The sequence below is a fragment of the Malus sylvestris genome, chromosome 12 (assembly GCF_916048215.2).
Source record: "Malus sylvestris chromosome 12, drMalSylv7.2, whole genome shotgun sequence".
Classification (NCBI taxonomy): domain Eukaryota; kingdom Viridiplantae; phylum Streptophyta; class Magnoliopsida; order Rosales; family Rosaceae; genus Malus; species Malus sylvestris.
Window position 1 is genome coordinate 5,953,923 of NC_062271.1, and position 18,176 is coordinate 5,972,098.

Consider the following 18,176-nt stretch of genomic DNA (forward strand, 5'->3'; position numbering starts at 1 on the left):
AGTCTTGAGTGAGTAGAAGACTCCCTTTTGCTGAGATAATGACTGCTCCAAGTAAGTTTCTTTACTTCTGTATTGATAGTGATCTAGATAGCATGCTAACATTATTTGGGTTGAGTCTTACACTGAGAAGATGGAACGCGGGACTATTGCTCGGTGAAAATTTGGGAAGAGGTTATGAGCTCCAAAAAGATGATGAAAAGTTGCACGAGACTCTTGCTCTTTAGTTTGAAAAACCTCCTGCTTTGTTTTACATGGGGACTGTAATCTAATTGGATCGTACTTTTGACATTCATCATTTTCTTCTACTCAGTGATCATTTGTGTTCCTTTATAGATTTTCTTTTGATTAATTCAATCTTAACCTTTCATAAAAAATGCGTGAGAAGAAAATAGAAACGCCTAAACTACATCCGATTATTGACCCCAGTAAGATATCTTCTCGAAGGACGTGCCAAGCCAAAATCTTCCACAAACTTGAAAATATTTGTACGTGCAGTCATCATATCTCAAAGCAAGATCTTCCATATATTTGTTAACTATCTGGCAAAGGAAATCTTTGGGTATTTATTGATTTCATGCAAACTATCAATGGGAAAACGTGGAGCCATAAATGTAACATATAAATGAAAGAGAAATGTTCAATCTTCTCAAAAGGAGAAATTTTTAATTATGATGAGAACAAAAGTGGTCCACTACATGTTTTAATAGAAATTATGGGAAATTTTATTTTTTTAAGTTACTAGCTTTTTAGCACACATATCTCATTATTTGTATAGTGACACGTGATGTACCATCCCGTATACCGATCATACTGAAAAATCTCTTCTCTCAAATAGCAACTCTCTATAAACTTTTTGTGACCTAACATAAATTCTCATACCAATATTATAAAACAGTCCATACAATCTCGCTTCTGTGTGAATCATCTTAAGCATTTCTCTAATTTGAAAATGATCATCAACAAATATATAGAATTCCCTGTCAAAACACATAAAATAACCCAATACCAACAAAAAGTGCTTTTCTAGCAAAATCGTTTCTAGTTTCCTCTTCAATAACCAAAATATACCATATCACCCTTTCAGTCTCTGGCTTCTAAAACTTACAAGAAAGAAACCACGGAGACAAATATTGGGAAAACCACAACTAAAATAATAAAGAGAACAAAAGAAAAAATAATTAAAACCCAACTCCAAGCCAAAAATATATACAAATGGAATGGAGAGTGCATGATATCAGATTCTATGTTGGCATGTCATGCAGCAGCACCTTGATGCTGCTGTATGTGGACTTAAGCAGCAGTAAATGGATTTAACCTTGGCTTGTTGTTGTTCATAGCAGACTTTATGTGGTGGTGGTGGTTGTTGTTGGTGGTGGTGGTGGTGGTGGAGGTGTTGGCTGAGGCGGTGGTGACCACGCGTTCACATGAGGGGCACATGGTGAGTGTGGTGGCAGGCAGCTGCATGTAGAAAGGCTGAGAGGTCTTCAAAGCTCTCAAGTCTTGCAGTTCCTTCTGTAACCTCCTATTCTCTTCTGTCAGTGTTTCACAGCATCTCTTTAAGTACTCACAATCTACTTCTGTCTGCTTCAACTTTGTCCTGCAAAATTAATCATCATTTTTCCAAACAAAAGTCAGTAATTTGAAGAAGGCCAACTAATTTAAAACATAGGATCAAAATGTCAAGAGTTCGTCCAATTTTTTCAATGGAAAAACAAAAGAATAAACCAAAATATTTTTCACATGAATCACATTTGAATTTATGCCAAGCGAAATAATTTCAGCACATCTCCTCCTAAGTATATTTCAGTGTCTTTATTTTCATTTGTTTTTTTTTTTCATTCTGAAATAAAAAATAAAGAAGGATGTGCAGAACGGAAAGAGGGTGCGAAAATCGCTGTACTTCTGCGAAATTTGATTTATCAGCGGATACATAAATTTAGGTTTATAATAAAATTTCATGATTGATCACAAATGGTTACATGAAATGAAGTAATTACATAACAGAAAGAAAAGAAAAAAAATAAATAAATAAAGCAAGCATACCTTGCTCTTCGATTCTGAAACCACACTTCCACTTGGCGTGGACGAAGATTCAACTGTTTAGCCAAAGCAAGTTTTTGCTTCTGCATACATCAAAAAATTGACCAACAAGCAATCAATAAAAATTAAAAATTTGGGATTTTATTTACTCTAAAAGTACTAACAAAAAAGAAACTTGTACTTCAATATTCCTTTTTTTTTGTTATGTTTGTTGACTCACAGGATTGAGAGTGCTATGCTCTTTGAAGCTCTCTTCAAGAAAAGCCGATTGATCTTTAGAGAGCCTGAGTTTCTTCCGAGTTGACCCGTTCTCCTCGTCATCACTCGCTCTTGAACTCGCTCTGTCGGCGTCAACATCCAAATCTCTCTTGCTCGATCTTCCTCCATTTCTCATTCCAAAATCCATCTGAAAAGATGAAACCGTGCTGTTCGGAGATGACAGAGGAGCCGCCGCATCTTCGGCCTCCTCAGCCGAGGCCAACACTCCCGGCATCCGGTTCACATCCAAACCTATTCCCGGTCCATCTGATGAACCGGCCGGTTCAGACACAGCCACTGTAACAAAATTAACCCAATATGAGAAAATGATCACATAATCCAACATGTTGTAAAAAGTTGGGTCGTGCTCGGATTCTAAGAAAATTAACCAGACGAAAACAAAATTTAAAATTTTGGCGAAGTGGGTTTTAATTGGAAAATACAGCTTAAAGCTTTTCTTTTCACCTTCTAATGAAGTTTGGGTGTTTAGGAAATCAACCCAATAAAAAAATACGAAATTCTACCAAGTGGATTTTAATAGAAAGTACAAAATTTAGAATTTTCCTTTGAGTTTGTTGAGTTTCTCAGCAACCAAACACAAAACAACATAGGAAAATTATTTGAACATCCCATTTTCTTTCCATGCAAATTTATTTGTGGCCTTTAGATCGAGTAAATCAAACAAGAATCAAAAGACAAAAATAGACAGATGTGTATGGGAGAAAAAAGAACGTTTTAGAAATCATTTTCCAGAAAACATATAACAAAATAATAAAATCTCATGGTGAAACGGATCTTACGATTATCAGTAAGCCATGGGAAGCGAAGCTGAGAAGAAACGTGGCTACGAGGAACTGGAGCAGAAGGCAAAAGATTAAGCTGAAGAGGTGGATCTGATGAAATCCTACTTCTTCTTCTCTCCTCCTGATCATAAACTTCATAGGTGCTCTTTCTGCTACTCTCATCCGATCTTGCAGCACCGAAAGCCGCAGTCCCCAAGCCCATGCAAAACCCTATATCCATGGTACCGCCCATCTTTTGAGTTTTGTCGAGAAAGAGAAACGGCTTTGAAGCATCCCCTAAGCTCAGAGCTAGCTCCATTTTTAGTTGTGGCTGAATAATATTTGGTGGAAAGGGAAGCGATGAGAGGGGGTATAAAAAGAAGCCAAGGGTAAAACACTAGCGGTAGTCTTCCAATCTAAAATCTTCTGTTTTTATTGTGTAAACTGTAAACACAGGGGGAGAGAGAGAGAGAGAGAGAGAGAGAGGAGGGCGTGTTTCTCTCTCTAAAATACTCTTTTATTCTTTTTTATTTGTTTTCTGGTTTGAGAAAAAGAGTAGGATTGACCGACAAATCCAGGTTGACAAACGCACGTGAATCTATTAAATTATACAACGGTTCATACACGAGAGTAGAGAAATGAGAGGGGTCGGACGAAAACAAAGCACAAACACAATATATATTCGGTATGGTCAAAATATATTTGCGCATACATGTACTATTTGTATGAAATGTTCTTCCAATTCTAACTGCAATTTTCTTGTTAGTTTGCTTGAATCACACTAAAAAAATTGTTTAGATAATTGTCATCGTCAGTCTAAAATAATTCTCTAACGTTACTCTTAACAAAAAAGATATAAGAAAAATAAGTATATATATCATGATTGTTTCGTAAAACTAACAACATGTTTCATTCTTTGTTTTGAGATCTAGTGGCATTCTTTATTTTATATACACTGTGAAATAAGGAAATCAGGTAGTCGTGAAATTCTAATTTTGTAACTGGTATGAGATTCAATTCAAAAGATCAACATTTTATTAAAAAAGATCAATTGGACGTAATTCAGTATTAAAAGGAAGAATTCACCATTATAATTTTACAGAGTGTTGAACAAGTAAACATTTTCTAATTTGCTAGTGGTCTCCAACAAAACCAATTGTGATATAAATAACTATCAATTTAGTGTGGGAGAAAAATGTGTCAAGCAAGACTTAAAATTAGATCAGATAAGAAGTTTGACTTTACTGATGGAAATAATAGGAATACGATACAATACTTAACATTGATATACTTTTTTCTTTTGGTCAAGATATGTAACCTATATATGTGTGTCTGTGTGTGTGTGTGTATTATATTATATATATTTAGTAGAAGGCAACATATTGTTTTATCCATCAAAATAAATTATTGGCAGGATATATGTTGATTGCAAACAGATTTGTTTATTTATGTGATTACTGTCTCCCACAGACAACATTATTGTTTTCTTACCAAACAAAGGGAGACATTTTTTATTGTGAATGAAATACCAGTGGTACAACACGTGTTTTTATATAAGTGGTAGAAAATTTCAATATTTAAGTTTTTAAGTTTTTAACACACATATCTTATCATTTATAAAATGATATGTGGTGTACTACTTTATGTTTCAATCACAATAAAAAATCTCTTCAAACAAAGGCCACGATTATCATGACATTAATCTATGAAAAGCAATTATTTAAACATAATAAAATTCGACGGCTCGGATGGTGGGCTAGAAATATCTGTCAATTAAACATAATAAAATTCGAGGACAAGTCACATAAGGTCTTATTTTGCGTTTTACAATATGGGCATGTTTGTTTAGCTTCACTAAACATCACTGGACTGGACTAGACTAAAAGCTAGTGTAGTCCAGTGTTTGTTTGCAAGAGGGACTAAGTTTAATGGGACTAGGTGCGATTCGCTCCGACTAAAACACTCGCTAGGTGGTCTTAGCGAGACCCCTCGAGAAGGAGCGGACTGCTAAGACCCTCTCCTCTTCACTTCGCCCCTACCCAGTCCCCGCGTCTCTCTTTCTTTCTGTATTTCCTCTCTCTGCTTGAAGCTTCAGACGTTCATGGTGGCTGGGCTGCTTGGCATCGTTGATCAGAGGTGATGACCCAGATTCTTCCACCACCGACATCAGCCATGGTGGCTGGACAACAACAGCCTCGATCAGATCGTCGCCGTTGAACCCTTCTCCAAATTCTCCGCCAAAGCCAAATCAATCAAAGAAATCCTGGATTGCGTGTTTCAGGCTCTTGCTAAACTATGATTTGTCCAGAAAATACATGTACCAAATCTGAAGAAAATAGAAAATAAATACAAAGGGAGGGAGGGGAGAGAGGGTACAGAAGTAAAATCGGAAAAAAAAAATTTGAGGGGAAGGAGACTGATACAAAGAAAATGAGGGACAAAAATGGGAGAAAAGGGGAATGGGGAGGGAGACGCAGAGAAAAAGATGAACGAAGTGATTGGAGAGCAAGATGGCTCTAGAAAAATAAGATAAAGTAATACAAAATATTAATTGATATATTAAATTAAAAATAAAATATTAATAAATATAGATTAAATAATATAATATTATAATCCTGCTTTTTAATCCGACACTGCACCAAACGCTTCACTAAGTTAGTCCAGCTTAGTCTAGTCTAAGCCAGTCCAGCTTAGTCTTGAAGTTAGTCCAGTCCAAGACAGTCCGGTGCAACAAACGCACCCTATAAGTACACGATTAAATATTATATAGTCTCAGTCCTACTTTTTGTACATATTAATAAAAATAAATTAATATATTATAATTTGAGATGATACTGTTGTTTTCTTGCTTCTTTTAGCGCACTCACCTCATTAGAAGATACATAAATCTTCGTATATTATAATTTTAGTAAAATAATATGATCACATGAAAATGTTTTGAGTATAGAAAAATATGGACAATGATACTCTTCAAATTTGAGGATCAATCAATCGTGTCAATTTATCATACATTGTACGACCAGTTTTTGTTAAGTACTTTTTATATTCAATTTTAAATTAAAATTTTAAAATGATTTCTAACCATATAATGTACGATGAACGAACACGATTGATTAATTCTATGGATCCCCACAAAAAGAATTCAAAGAGAATCCTATTCAAAAAAATATTAGTTCATGATGGAGGCATGTAGGTTTGTTTATTTATCGTTATCATGATGTAATATGAGGGGAATGATGTGTGTGTTCTTACCAAACACAAAAACACACAGAATACAGAATGATATTTGTTAGGCATGCACTGTTGGGGTTTTGTTTGTATTCAAATGATAGCCAATTAAGCTTAAAGTGGTTTTTGCAGTTTCCAAGTTTTTTTCTTTATTTCCTTATCATCAGTGACGCAACTTGAAATGAAATGACTCTGCCTCTGGTGGCTTTGGACCGCTGACTAACCAACCAGGGCTTCCAACAGCTGCTGATGCAACTTTACCTACTTTTTGTAGACGTATCATCCACCCAAGCTTAATACTGTTCTTCGGCAACCATAGCATTCTGGTTTGATAGGTGTTCATAGGAGCAAAACATTGGGAACTTGGGATGGATTGGTCAGATTGATCGCACAAGATTTCATTTTACTGCAAATGTTCTTTTTTTCTTTATGACTCGGTTAATCGATATTGTCGCCCACAAAAATTTCTCTTCCACTTTACTTTAGATTGAGCAATCACAATGGTCAGATTGATTGCACAAGATTTCATATGACTGCAAATGTTCATTTTTTCTTCATGACTCGGTTAATCGATATTGTCGCCCACAAAAACTTCTCCTTCACTTTACTTTAGATTGAGCAATCACAATGCAGATAACTATTAAGCGAAAGAAAAAAAACAACTCAAAAACATTGTTGATAACAAGAGTTTGGCAATGGAACATTATTCGTCATTAGATAGGAACATAGCCAAGGGTGATTCTTATTAAGTGACACAGAGGGCACGTACCCCCTTTACGTTTTTGGCTTGAAAAAAAAAAGGCAATCTAAACAAGAACCAAGGCTCTGCTTAAATGGCAGTCGCATTCCGTCACTCAATACAACGTTGAATTAGACTATGGCGAATAATAATTAACTTGCCACCACCAACCACTCTATCACTCATTCCTTGTCCAAAATCATTAGAAGGCGGATATAACACAAAAATTTTTAGTTGTAGAGTTGATTCTGGCAGCTCATGAAGAAGAATTCTTCCTCCCATACACCTATTAAATTTGACCTCTAATCCCTATACATATACACAATATATATTTGATCAGTATAACAATATTGACCCTAAAGATACAATTAAAATGGCACAGCGTGTATGGATGTACGCTAAGCACACATTGGGTTTATCTTGGCCAAGTCCTCGACAAAGTACCTCCTTCAAAAAAAATTGGCATTGCACATGACACACCTCGATCCTAGAATGAAGGCATGATGGCCCTCACGTGAGTGTGACGTAACCAAAAGTGCGACGCGGAAGCAATAGGTAAGAGAAATACGAAGAAATAAAAACCAAATACTAGCAATAATATCCAACTAGCATGTTAGAGCAAGTTTAATTGTGAAACACACATATTCAGAGCATAAGTACTAGGTGCAGTCAAGTAGAAACATTACTAAATTACAACACCCGAAGGTGAGTCCTACATTAGTAGTCTGTCAGAATGCCATGGGAATCCTCGTGGGCCACCAACGCTGCTAACTATAACCTGGAGGGGCGCAAAACAAAGTTGAGTGGGTCAGTAAAACAAAGCTTTTGAAAACATTTCAATTAATAACATTTCTAACCCCTCGTTGTAAAACCTGTATATTTTCCCAGAAAATAACATAATATGCATATAATCTTCATATATCTCAAATCACAATTCTTTATCAAAAATCAGAAAGTATGCCATGCATAAATGTCAATAACAGAATAAGGATCCATCAATATAACAGGTGAAATAATGAATCAACCGGAGACCCTGCAGTTGGTCTTGTACGGTTAATTCTAAAGCTCAATATTCAATCCAACTGGAGTCACCGCAGTAACATGTACGGCGCTACTCTGCACATAAATCGGAACTACCTGAAGTAGTCTGTACGATAAGAAAGGTGTAAGAATACGCTCTAGTGCTTCTCTCATCAACAGCTGTATAATAATCTAAAATCACCTATAGTCGGAACCACTCTATGGTCTGTACGACATGCACCTACTTGGATCCAAGGTGAGCGTGTGGTGCGGGGTGAATAATATATGCACTAACACCAAGGGTGCATGTTATAAGCTCTCAACACAATTCACATCATCAATAAATCATATGAACAATATAAACTCACCTGATACTCACTTGTGCATCCACAGCACCATTTAACATATATATGCAACAATTACTAATTCATATATTTCATATATATATATATATATATGCATGGCATTTTAAAACTTACTTTCATTTAAATTCAATTTCTGGGAAATTCAGTAGTATATAGGTAATAACAGAAAATAAATGCCCACTCACTGGTAAGTCGAAAGGTCGTAACCCCCGTGACGTCCTTGAATGCGCTCGTCCTCAAGATATGTATCACCTATATGCGAAACAACTATAAAAATGTTAATTAAAGCACATAACCGACAATTCGTAATAACTTCTCATACGATGCTTAATTTGGGTATATGAATATACCACAGTGACCTACTCGACGTCACAGACGTCGAGGTATTTTTAAAATAATTTTTAGACTAGTCATGCGCCCCCACGAGCCGGGATAGGCACGGGTCCATGTGCCCCCACACGCGTCATCCCCTACCTCTAGTTGCCAGAAAAACTCACTGGCACCGGAAACTGGGCAAATCTGCAATCGCCCTTTTCTCGCTCGATTCTCAACCATTTTCCATGAAATTTTCACCAAAATTTCACAAATTACAAGAGGAAGAAGGCTATACCTTTAAAAACTTCCAAAACCTTCGAAATCATGTCGGGAAATTTCACCCAAAACCGGCCACCTTCGAACCTTGTGATCCCGACATCCAAAACCTTCAAATGAACGTCCCCGAGCTTCGTGAGAACCTCATAAAGCTCACTATGAACTTGGATTGTCCTAAAAACCAACCATTACAAAGTTCATGAATAGTACCCAAATCGGACCTTGAGTTTTCAACGTGAAATCGAAAGATTTCTTACCTAAAATGGGTATGGATGAGTTCGTAAGGTCCTCACGAGTACAATGGTGCCCTTGGAACCTTCGATCCGTGCTTGGATGATCGTGGGTGAGTGTATCCGTACAGTTCGAACGGAGAGAGAGAGTGAAACTGAGAGGGAAGTGAGATATACGGGATAGGAGAGAAAGGAAGAGTGAGGGGTTGTTTTGTATATGTTTCCTTCCCCTAACCACACAAAATACAATCAAATTTTTAATCCAACTCAATTTCTTCCAAAAATTTAGGAAGGAATGCAATATTCAATTTAATATGTCACACATACCTTAGCAACAGTTAAGGGCAATTTCGTCTTTTCACATCAACGATAATGTAATTCCGGGACGGGTTGTGACAGCACATGCTCTTTTTGGAATTCCACGAGGTCCTACATTCACAATTGCTTAGTTATGCCCTTGTAAACGTTATTTCTAACTTCGCTGCTGAACACAAACTTTGTATCCTTATAAGGTGACGCGAAGTGACCCGAACTTTGTAGCAAGAAAGCCTTATAGTGGAATTATAAGTACTATGTACCAGAGAATTATTAATTTATATAGTATGTAGGATCTATTTTATAATGTCCTCTTCGGATCCTCTTTATGAGATCCTAAGGATCTGTGAATCAAATCCATTCATTGTACATTGTACGGTCAGTTTTTGTTATGTACTATTTATGTTTAATTTTAAATAAATAAATTTAAATTAATTTATGACCACACAATGTACGATGAACAGACACGATTGACGGATCGCCAGGATCCTCACAAAGAGGATTCAGCGAGGATCCAGATTCTTGTTATCGCCAAGTTGCGACCGTCATAAAATATTATTTAACCGAGGTTAGAAATTTATCGAGTATCAAATTATCGAAAAACTACTTTAACATATTTAAATTAAAATCTTTTAAATTACAAAAGATCAAGGGAGATGCTAAGGGAACACTCTCAAAAGTAGGACTATCAGCCACCTCATGTTTTGGCACTATGTTTTATAATGTTGGCACGCAAATTGTCGCCACCTCATGTTTTGGCACTATGTTTTATAATGTTGGCACGAAAATTGTCGTTAAATTGTAGGGTAACAAAGAGTCTATGAAAAATCACACTTTGAGAGATTCTCTTTAGTATTTTTCGAAGAGTAATGCTAGGGAGATTAAATTTGTAAACAAAGTTTTGAAAACTAAAAAACAGATAAGTTGATGATTTATTTATTATTTACATGTTGATAAATATGTTTATTCTTATTGGTGACACATAATTTAATTTGTAAATTTAATCTTCTTAGTATTACCTTTTTTCGAATATCTTAACACACTCCTCCAATCAACTTTAACTAATCACACTTTTGTAGTCAAGTTGATTAATTTCCATGTATAATTCAGAGGATCAACGTGTTAGACAAGCATAAAAAGTAGGGATTTGGATCCTTTCCGAATCCCCTCCTTGGGATCCTGGGAATCAAGGCACAAGGATCGTTCATTTAAGATCGTGCGGTTATAGTTAAATATTTTTTACGTAAAACAAGATTGCATGACTTTTAAAAATTATTTAATTATGACCGCATAATCTTTGATGAACGATCCTTGTGCCTTGATTCTCGGATCCCAGGAAGAGGATCCGAAGAAGATTCAAATCCATAAAGGCTTTGACATAAGTCTAGCTAGGTTTGACTATTATAAATGTGTTTTTGTGTGCAGGCAGACAAAGTGATCATCTTTACCATTCCAAGAGAGAAGCCCTTCTTCGTTAATTGCTTTTTCGTATAGTTTATGGGGGCAAGCTGCTTTTATGTCTTTTAAGCAGCCCTTGGTGGTGTGGTCATAGCTTTTTATAGCCATCAAAACATTGAAACTACCCTAAAAAAAAGGGGTATCCAATGGAATGTCCATTATATACTAGCAAAATCACCAAATTGTTTGGGTAATGCTGAGAAAATTCTCTCTAAATGAAAGTCTTTATGAACTCTATATTACTTTACAATTTAACATTAATTTCTATACAACATTATAAAATATTGAGATGTCTTAAAAACACGAAATATCAAAGAGTTTATGAAAACTGAAGAGTATGACTTTTAAGACATATTTTCTCTTGTCTGAAATGAAGGGGTGTATTCAATTGAGAATTTGAGAGATTTTAATGGATTTATAAATCCATGACCTTGTATGGAGTTTAATTGATATGTAAAGATTTCACATAAAATTTTGATTCAATTATCTCGAAATCTTATAGGAGAGAGGTGAAATTTGTAGATGTTTAAAATACATTACGAAATCTCTCAAATTCCCTCAAATTCCTCAATTTTTTCAAATTCTTTAAAATCAATTTCTAGTTGAATACACCTGGAATGCTATAACATTATTTGAAATCATAATTGAATACACTTGGATTTCTAAAGATTTTAATAAACTATATTAAAATTATAATTAAATACACCTTGAAATTTAGAAAATTACTTAAAATCATGATTGACTACCCTTAAATTCATCAAAAGAATTAAAATTCTTCAAAATTCCAATTGAATACACTCCCCGAAATGTGTACAATGCTTTTATTTTACATTTTTTGGGGGGTTCGAGTTCTATATTATGTTTTCAATTATTTCTGATGTATTTTTTGGTCCCACACGCGTGGGTTAGCTTTAATAAACAAGTCGTAATTAGAATACACATGGAGAAGATGTGAGCAGGTCAGATATGTCATGCTTTTGGGATCATTGCAATAATTGAAAGTCATGCAGGCTTTAATGATAGGTCTCAGAGAGAGGGAGATGTATGTGAATTACTTGGTGGGACCCTTCCTACTGAGAACCGTCGCACAATGTAATGCATGACTCCACGGTTAATTGTCACACAACCATAGATTTTTCAACGACAGTTTTAACGAAAAACTTACGGTACTGTTTATTGTAATGAAAAATTACATTTTTATACTAAAAAGTCAAATATGGTACTGTTTACTTTACTATTTATTTTGCCCTTATCGTTAAAACTCAAAGTTTTCAAACCCTTTTCATTAATTTTTTTTTCAATATATCAGAAAGTATAATAATATAATTAATTAAAAATTTGAGGGTACTAAAATCAACCTCTGCATTCCTTCCCCTAATCACCAATTTGACCAATTTAGTCATTAGGTCAAGGATACCCACTGGTTTTTTGCCACGTGGTATTACTGACTTCTTAATCATTAATCATATTGAACATGACACCTTTCGATAAGGATTGTTGTTGTATTGATACTAGTATGCGGAGACTACTGTGTTCTTTGTAACTTAAAGTGAAAATCAAAATTGTTTTAGGTCATATAATGAGTCGGCCACTAACAGGGTAGCAATTTAAACAAAATTATAAAATGCATTCCTCATATATGCGAGTTGAACTTAATACCTTTTACTTTTATATGTAAAAGCATATCACTAAACCGTAGCATTAATTAATATATAAGAATTAAACTTAAGATTTAAAAAATAATAATTGAAATATCACTAAACAAATAACGAGTTAATCATAATTACAGATGTATCAATTTAGAAATATATTACTTGATTTGTACAATAGTATTGTAGAGTTGATATGAAAATAATTGAGTTTACTTGATCAATATGTCCACATTTAATGGGTCCTAGACAATTTAAGTGAAATACATGAGATAATAATCATCATATATCCTAGAGATGAATGGTAAATCATCATTTATCCTAGAGATGAATGGTATTATGTTATAATTAGTTAACCACATTCTGTGGTTGAGCATGATTTGATAAACAAAGTCAAAACATCTGCCGTAGTAAAACTATATAATATGGCAAATGATGACGACCATAATCAAAGATAAGAAAATTTGGTAAAAGCCATAATTGGCTTTTCTAGAAGGACGTTTGTATTCGTCAAACAACTATGGATATTTCCCAAAGTAATATTATTAGATGATTGGTATTGTTTTTAGGGAGATTTTCCAGTGTGCCGAAAATACGGTCCCGTATACTGAGTGTAACAATACAATTAGTTGGACACTTGAAAAATAAGTTTTCCAACTAATTGTATTATGACACTTAGTGTATTAGGCTGTGTTCTTGGCATACTGAAAAATTTCTCCTACTTCTAATATCAAACTAAAGCAAATCATCTCGTGCTTAAGCATAGATTATGCAAACTTTTTATGGGTTAGTTTAGAAAAAGGTGACATAGTATAATGGCGTAATTTAGGGGACGCCCCTATATTTGTTCCTCGTGGTCTCTAGATCTACTAATATATTCTTAGTTGCTTAGTCAGATAAGGAGGTAAGATAAGATTTGAGTTCACACCCAAGAATCCGAAATGGATTTGTGTTATCGGATCGTAGAATTCAAACCTTTGATTGAAGATGTAGAGTCATAGAAAATATTGGGTGGAGACGAATCAATTGATATATAGTCAAAGTAAGATTAGACAGTTTGCTGCCCGGTCATGCAAGGCGTGGAATTTCCAATTTGCTAGTCTAAACTTGCATTCGCACTTAGCCACTGCATGGATAGACGTCTTACCGTATTTGAAAGGGAATGCGTTGATCTTGGTAGTCAAGGAATGATGAGTTCGTGAATCGCCTTTTGACATGAGAAAGATCTTAGCCTTGATGGGCGGCTGTCTGCGCAAGCTGTAAGATGATCGATACCTCATTGTGGGGTGTGATAATATACCTCATATCATGGGATATCCCACTGTTATGATTTGAAATAAAATGTTTGCTTGAATACAATCCTTATGAAGTGTTTACATATTCGTAAACTAGAATTACAATAAAGAGTTAGTTTTCGTTACGGATTACTCATATGTTTACTAACCAAATCGGAATGAAAACACAAGACCACACAAGTATTAGGAATCCAACTCCCAATTTTGAAGGAATTAGAGTGATCTTGGGTGGGGGTTTTCGTGGAGAAACAACCCATCATAAATACAGTTTTTGTTTTAATCATTATATCTTTTTAATATCTCTAGTTTTCACGTTAAATATACAATAATATATATTTAACAACTTTGATTGGAATGAATTCTTGCTCAATTCAATTCTTCCACAATCAATTACGAATTAGCAAAATGTCATGTCAATAATAATGTTAAACTCTATCTCCATGTGGTCCAGTGATTGAAACCCTTTCGGGAGATCATCATTACAAAAGTTCGGCCAAAAATGGGAATCGTTAACCATTTGATTAACTTTGTAATAATTTGGTCATTAAATGAAACTTTATCTATTATTGTTTTACAATAATTAGTGTTGGAGCATAAAATTTCGGATCCTTTAACAACAATCTTCGTTTGCCATCAATTAGAGATGAGAAATACCTGTAAAAAAAAATACTTTGACGTTCTAATCAGTGTTTGTTCAAATTGATTGCAGTATATTATAATATCACGTGGTTGCTAGTATGGTTATTGGCCTTTATAGGCATTGAACTTGAGCTCCAAGCCCCGTGTCCTCAACTTTATCTTGTTTTACAAGGTACGAGTGTAGGTTGCGTAATTGTAGGTTAACTCCCCATATTTTAAGATACAAGCATGTGAAGTAGCTCAAGAACCTCATTTTCCGAGATATATTTGATTTTCTCATGAGATGCCTCTCAAATTTTGGCTTAAAAAGTGGGCGGTTTTGATATTTAGATCAAATCATGGGCACATTGATTATTCATCCTAATTGTCCACCTTCTCTAATCACTACATTTGGAAATCACAATTATCACATGCGAAACTCGACCTTGAACATTAATTTTGTATCATGTATGCTCTTGAGATTTTCTCTAAAGTGAAGTGAAGCCTAAATGTGAGTTCTTTTTTTTTTCTTTTAAAAAAACAATAGAGAATTTCATTTGATTAGAATAAAATATGTACAACAAAATGTCAGATTATTACATTTTTCTAGTAATCAATCTATTGATCTGGAAATATATCGGCATAGATGTATTTGTTTCTCTCGTTACCAAAAGAGACACGAGAGATATAGTCGGTCATTGGTACGAACGTACACCCAAGATATTCATGTGAATACGTACGTAGCATTGCATGTATCATGTTTAAGTCAGTAATTGCAGATCTGAATATGTGCCAGAAGTCACGTGACTTCCGCGTGAGGTGGGATTAATGATGGGAGATTGGGTCAGAGTCAGTGTAATGACGTGAGGAGAGAGAGAGAGAGAGAGAGAGAGAGAGAGAGAGAGAGAGAGAGAGTTTTTTAGGTCAAAGCTATGGTTATGGGCGCGAGGAAGAATGAGGAGGAAGAGCGAATGATCAATAATGATGGCGGTGGGATGGAGGGATGTTGGAATGGGACCTACCCACTGGGACCCATTGCAAAGTCCAAAGGAGACAATGTATACAGCAGCAATCATTTGTACGTCGGATCTTATTGGGGTTTCTCTTTCTTATTTTTTATTTTTCATTTTTATTTTTATCTTCATCGTTGTTTTGAATTATTCTTACTTTTAATTATCATCCCCTCTTCACCAATCATTGTTCTTGTGTGGTCCCTTCTAAGTGTGTTTTCTAAGTATTTGGATTTGGCATTCTAATTAAAATTTGGCATTTCTTTTCAAAATGGTCTTAGACGACCTAATTACGCATTAGAAATTAGTTCTCATATAAATACGTGTATTTATCTTTTACCCACACAACGAGTAGAAGAACCTTACCCCTGATGGAACGCCCTCTAAACACGTCATATCCAGCCAAAGGCTATAAGCCATTTTTAGCCCAAATTTGTGCAAAATTTTGTCTTCCGTCAAGGGTAAAAATGTTTATGCAATAAAGAATTAAGGTTAAATTTAGTAAATAATAAGGTACATATAACAAGCCCCCAAATCTCTCAATTGATTCCAACATGTGCATCCCAAACCAAAATAAAAAGATTTTTTGTTTGCATGACTCGAGATAGAAAAATTTAGACTTATAATATTATTTAAAATATTAATTTTGGAAGGGGCTAAAACATAATCAAGGTTATGTAACCTACGTTTAGTCTTCAATGACTGAAGTTTGGAGGTGATCTTGATAGCTGTTGATTGTATTATGTATGCATATAGATACGGTAGGAAAGGACATATAATTTGCATCCAACTTTCCTTACAAGAAATGAAAAAATCATAAATATTTGCCCAGAAATCCGCAGGCTATGAGGATAGCGGAAAAATATAATACAGGCTGTAGAGATGCTATAATCGCTATAATATAAATCGATTAGGGACAAAATCTAGGGAACTTTAACGAAAAGCATCCGGTACTGTTCACTTTAACGAAAAACCATATTTTTACACTAAAAAGTCAATCCTGGTACTATTCACTTTACCCTTTATTTTGTCCTTATCATTAAAACTCAAAGTTTTCAAGCCCTTTTCATTAGTTTTCCTCAAAATCTGGAAGGTACTGGTGTTGTAGTGGATCTTTATAGGACCTGCAAAGATTTTTTTTAGGTCGCAGTGAAAAAGGCAGAGAAGCTACAAGTAGCTTGAGAACTCGAGGCCCCCGTTAAAAAATGGCACTGGAACCAGCAAAATTATTGGTGGTTGTGGAATTAAAGAAGTTTCAACCGCGTAGATTTGCAGGTGATGAATTATACTGATGAATAAGATCTTCGTCGGGACTTATTGCATTTTTAAGTTTAAATTTTTATTTTATTTTTTATAGTTCAAGTATAATTTATTGTAAGTTTTCTTATTGTTTATAAAAAATAAAAACTGTAGTGATTTAGGTTGTTTTGCCAAGGCAGGGAAGTGTCAATTGTTTATAAAAAATAGAAACTGTAATGATGATCTGAATTCTGAAGGGTTTATCCGCCCGGTGAGTTTGTTTGCGTGGAGAGTCCCATACTTCGTCCCTTTTGATGCAAGCTATCAGTCTCACGTCCCCTTCTCCTACAACCTCGCCAAAGGCAAGGGACCCCCGTCTCTTGTTTTCCCTTTCTTCAAAATTCAAAATGAATGTTACATAGTAATGAATGATATAAAAAATAAATAATTGAGATTTAAAATAAAAAACTTAACAGTTGTGAAAATCAAATTTAACAACTAAAACACGAGAGGTCTTATGTTCAAATTTTTTCTAAAGGCGAATATGAATCATATTATTGCTAGCTCATGTGAGACTTAGCCCACTCTCCCACTTTTTAACATAGATAATATCATTTGTTTGAAGAAAAAAAAAATATTTGGCTCATATATGAATAAATCAAGGGAACTTTAACGAAAAGCTCCTGGTACTGTTCACTTTAACGAAAAACCACATTTTTACACTAAAAAGTCAATCTTGGTACTATTTACTTTACCATTTCTTTTGTCCTTATCATTAACACTCAAAGTTTTCAAGCCTTTTTCATTAGTTTTCTTATAAATCAAAGGCGCAAGTTGGATTGAAATTTCGATTTAACCATTAAAACTTTTCATTTGGATCTCAAAAATTTGGAAGATGAATTTTTCAAAAAGATTGGATAATTTTTATGCAAATAGAGATTCTAAAATTTGGATTTCAGATTTGAAGTTTTCCGAAATATTTCAAACTTATTCCGATCCAAAAATTCGGATGTAATCCATGTTTTTATTTTATTTTATAGTTATTTACTAACATTATGTATTTTGTAATCGATTTTTGTATTTTTATCATGTTCATGTTAGTATTGGGTACATTTTATTTATAGTTCTTATATTTCAAAAAACTTGTAAAACTTTGTTTCGGTTTATATTTTGAAACTCGAATCCTGAATAATTTGAAAATTTCAATCCAATCCAAAATTTTAGAATGAAATAAAAAACATTGTTTCTGATTCGATTTGTCCAAAAATCACCCCAACACCTAATAGTTAGTTGGTTTTTTGCGTTCACCTTGAGTTGCTTGTATTGATAGAGATGGCAC

At 34.5% G+C, this 18,176-nt stretch overlaps 1 protein-coding gene across 1 annotated transcript; it reads right to left on the reverse strand.

Moving 5' to 3' along the window:
- Positions 1-1,019: 1,019 nt before the first annotated feature.
- LOC126594205 (homeobox-leucine zipper protein HOX11-like) lies at positions 1,020-3,563 on the reverse strand. Its single transcript, XM_050260420.1, has 4 exons — positions 3,099-3,563; positions 2,261-2,595; positions 2,044-2,123; positions 1,020-1,597 (listed from the first exon to the last, which is right to left on the reverse strand). The coding sequence occupies exons 1-4, from the start codon at positions 3,397-3,399 to the stop codon at positions 1,291-1,293; spliced, it is 1,023 nt and encodes a 340-aa protein (XP_050116377.1). The 5' UTR covers positions 3,400-3,563; the 3' UTR covers positions 1,020-1,290.
- Between the last annotated feature and the right edge of the window lie 14,613 nt (positions 3,564-18,176).

Excerpts from the sequence above, each read along its gene's own strand:
- LOC126594205 (XM_050260420.1), bottom strand. The coding sequence starts at position 3,399 with ATGGAGCTAGCTCTGAGCTTAGGGGATGCTTCAAAGCCGTTTCTCTTT. Across the intron at positions 2,596-3,098 it reads CCCATGGCTTACTGATAATC|TGGCTGTGTCTGAACCGGCC; the intron begins GTAAGATCCGTT and ends ATTTTGTTACAG. Across the intron at positions 1,598-2,043 it reads TTTCAGAATCGAAGAGCAAG|GACAAAGTTGAAGCAGACAG; the intron begins GTATGCTTGCTT and ends TTAATTTTGCAG.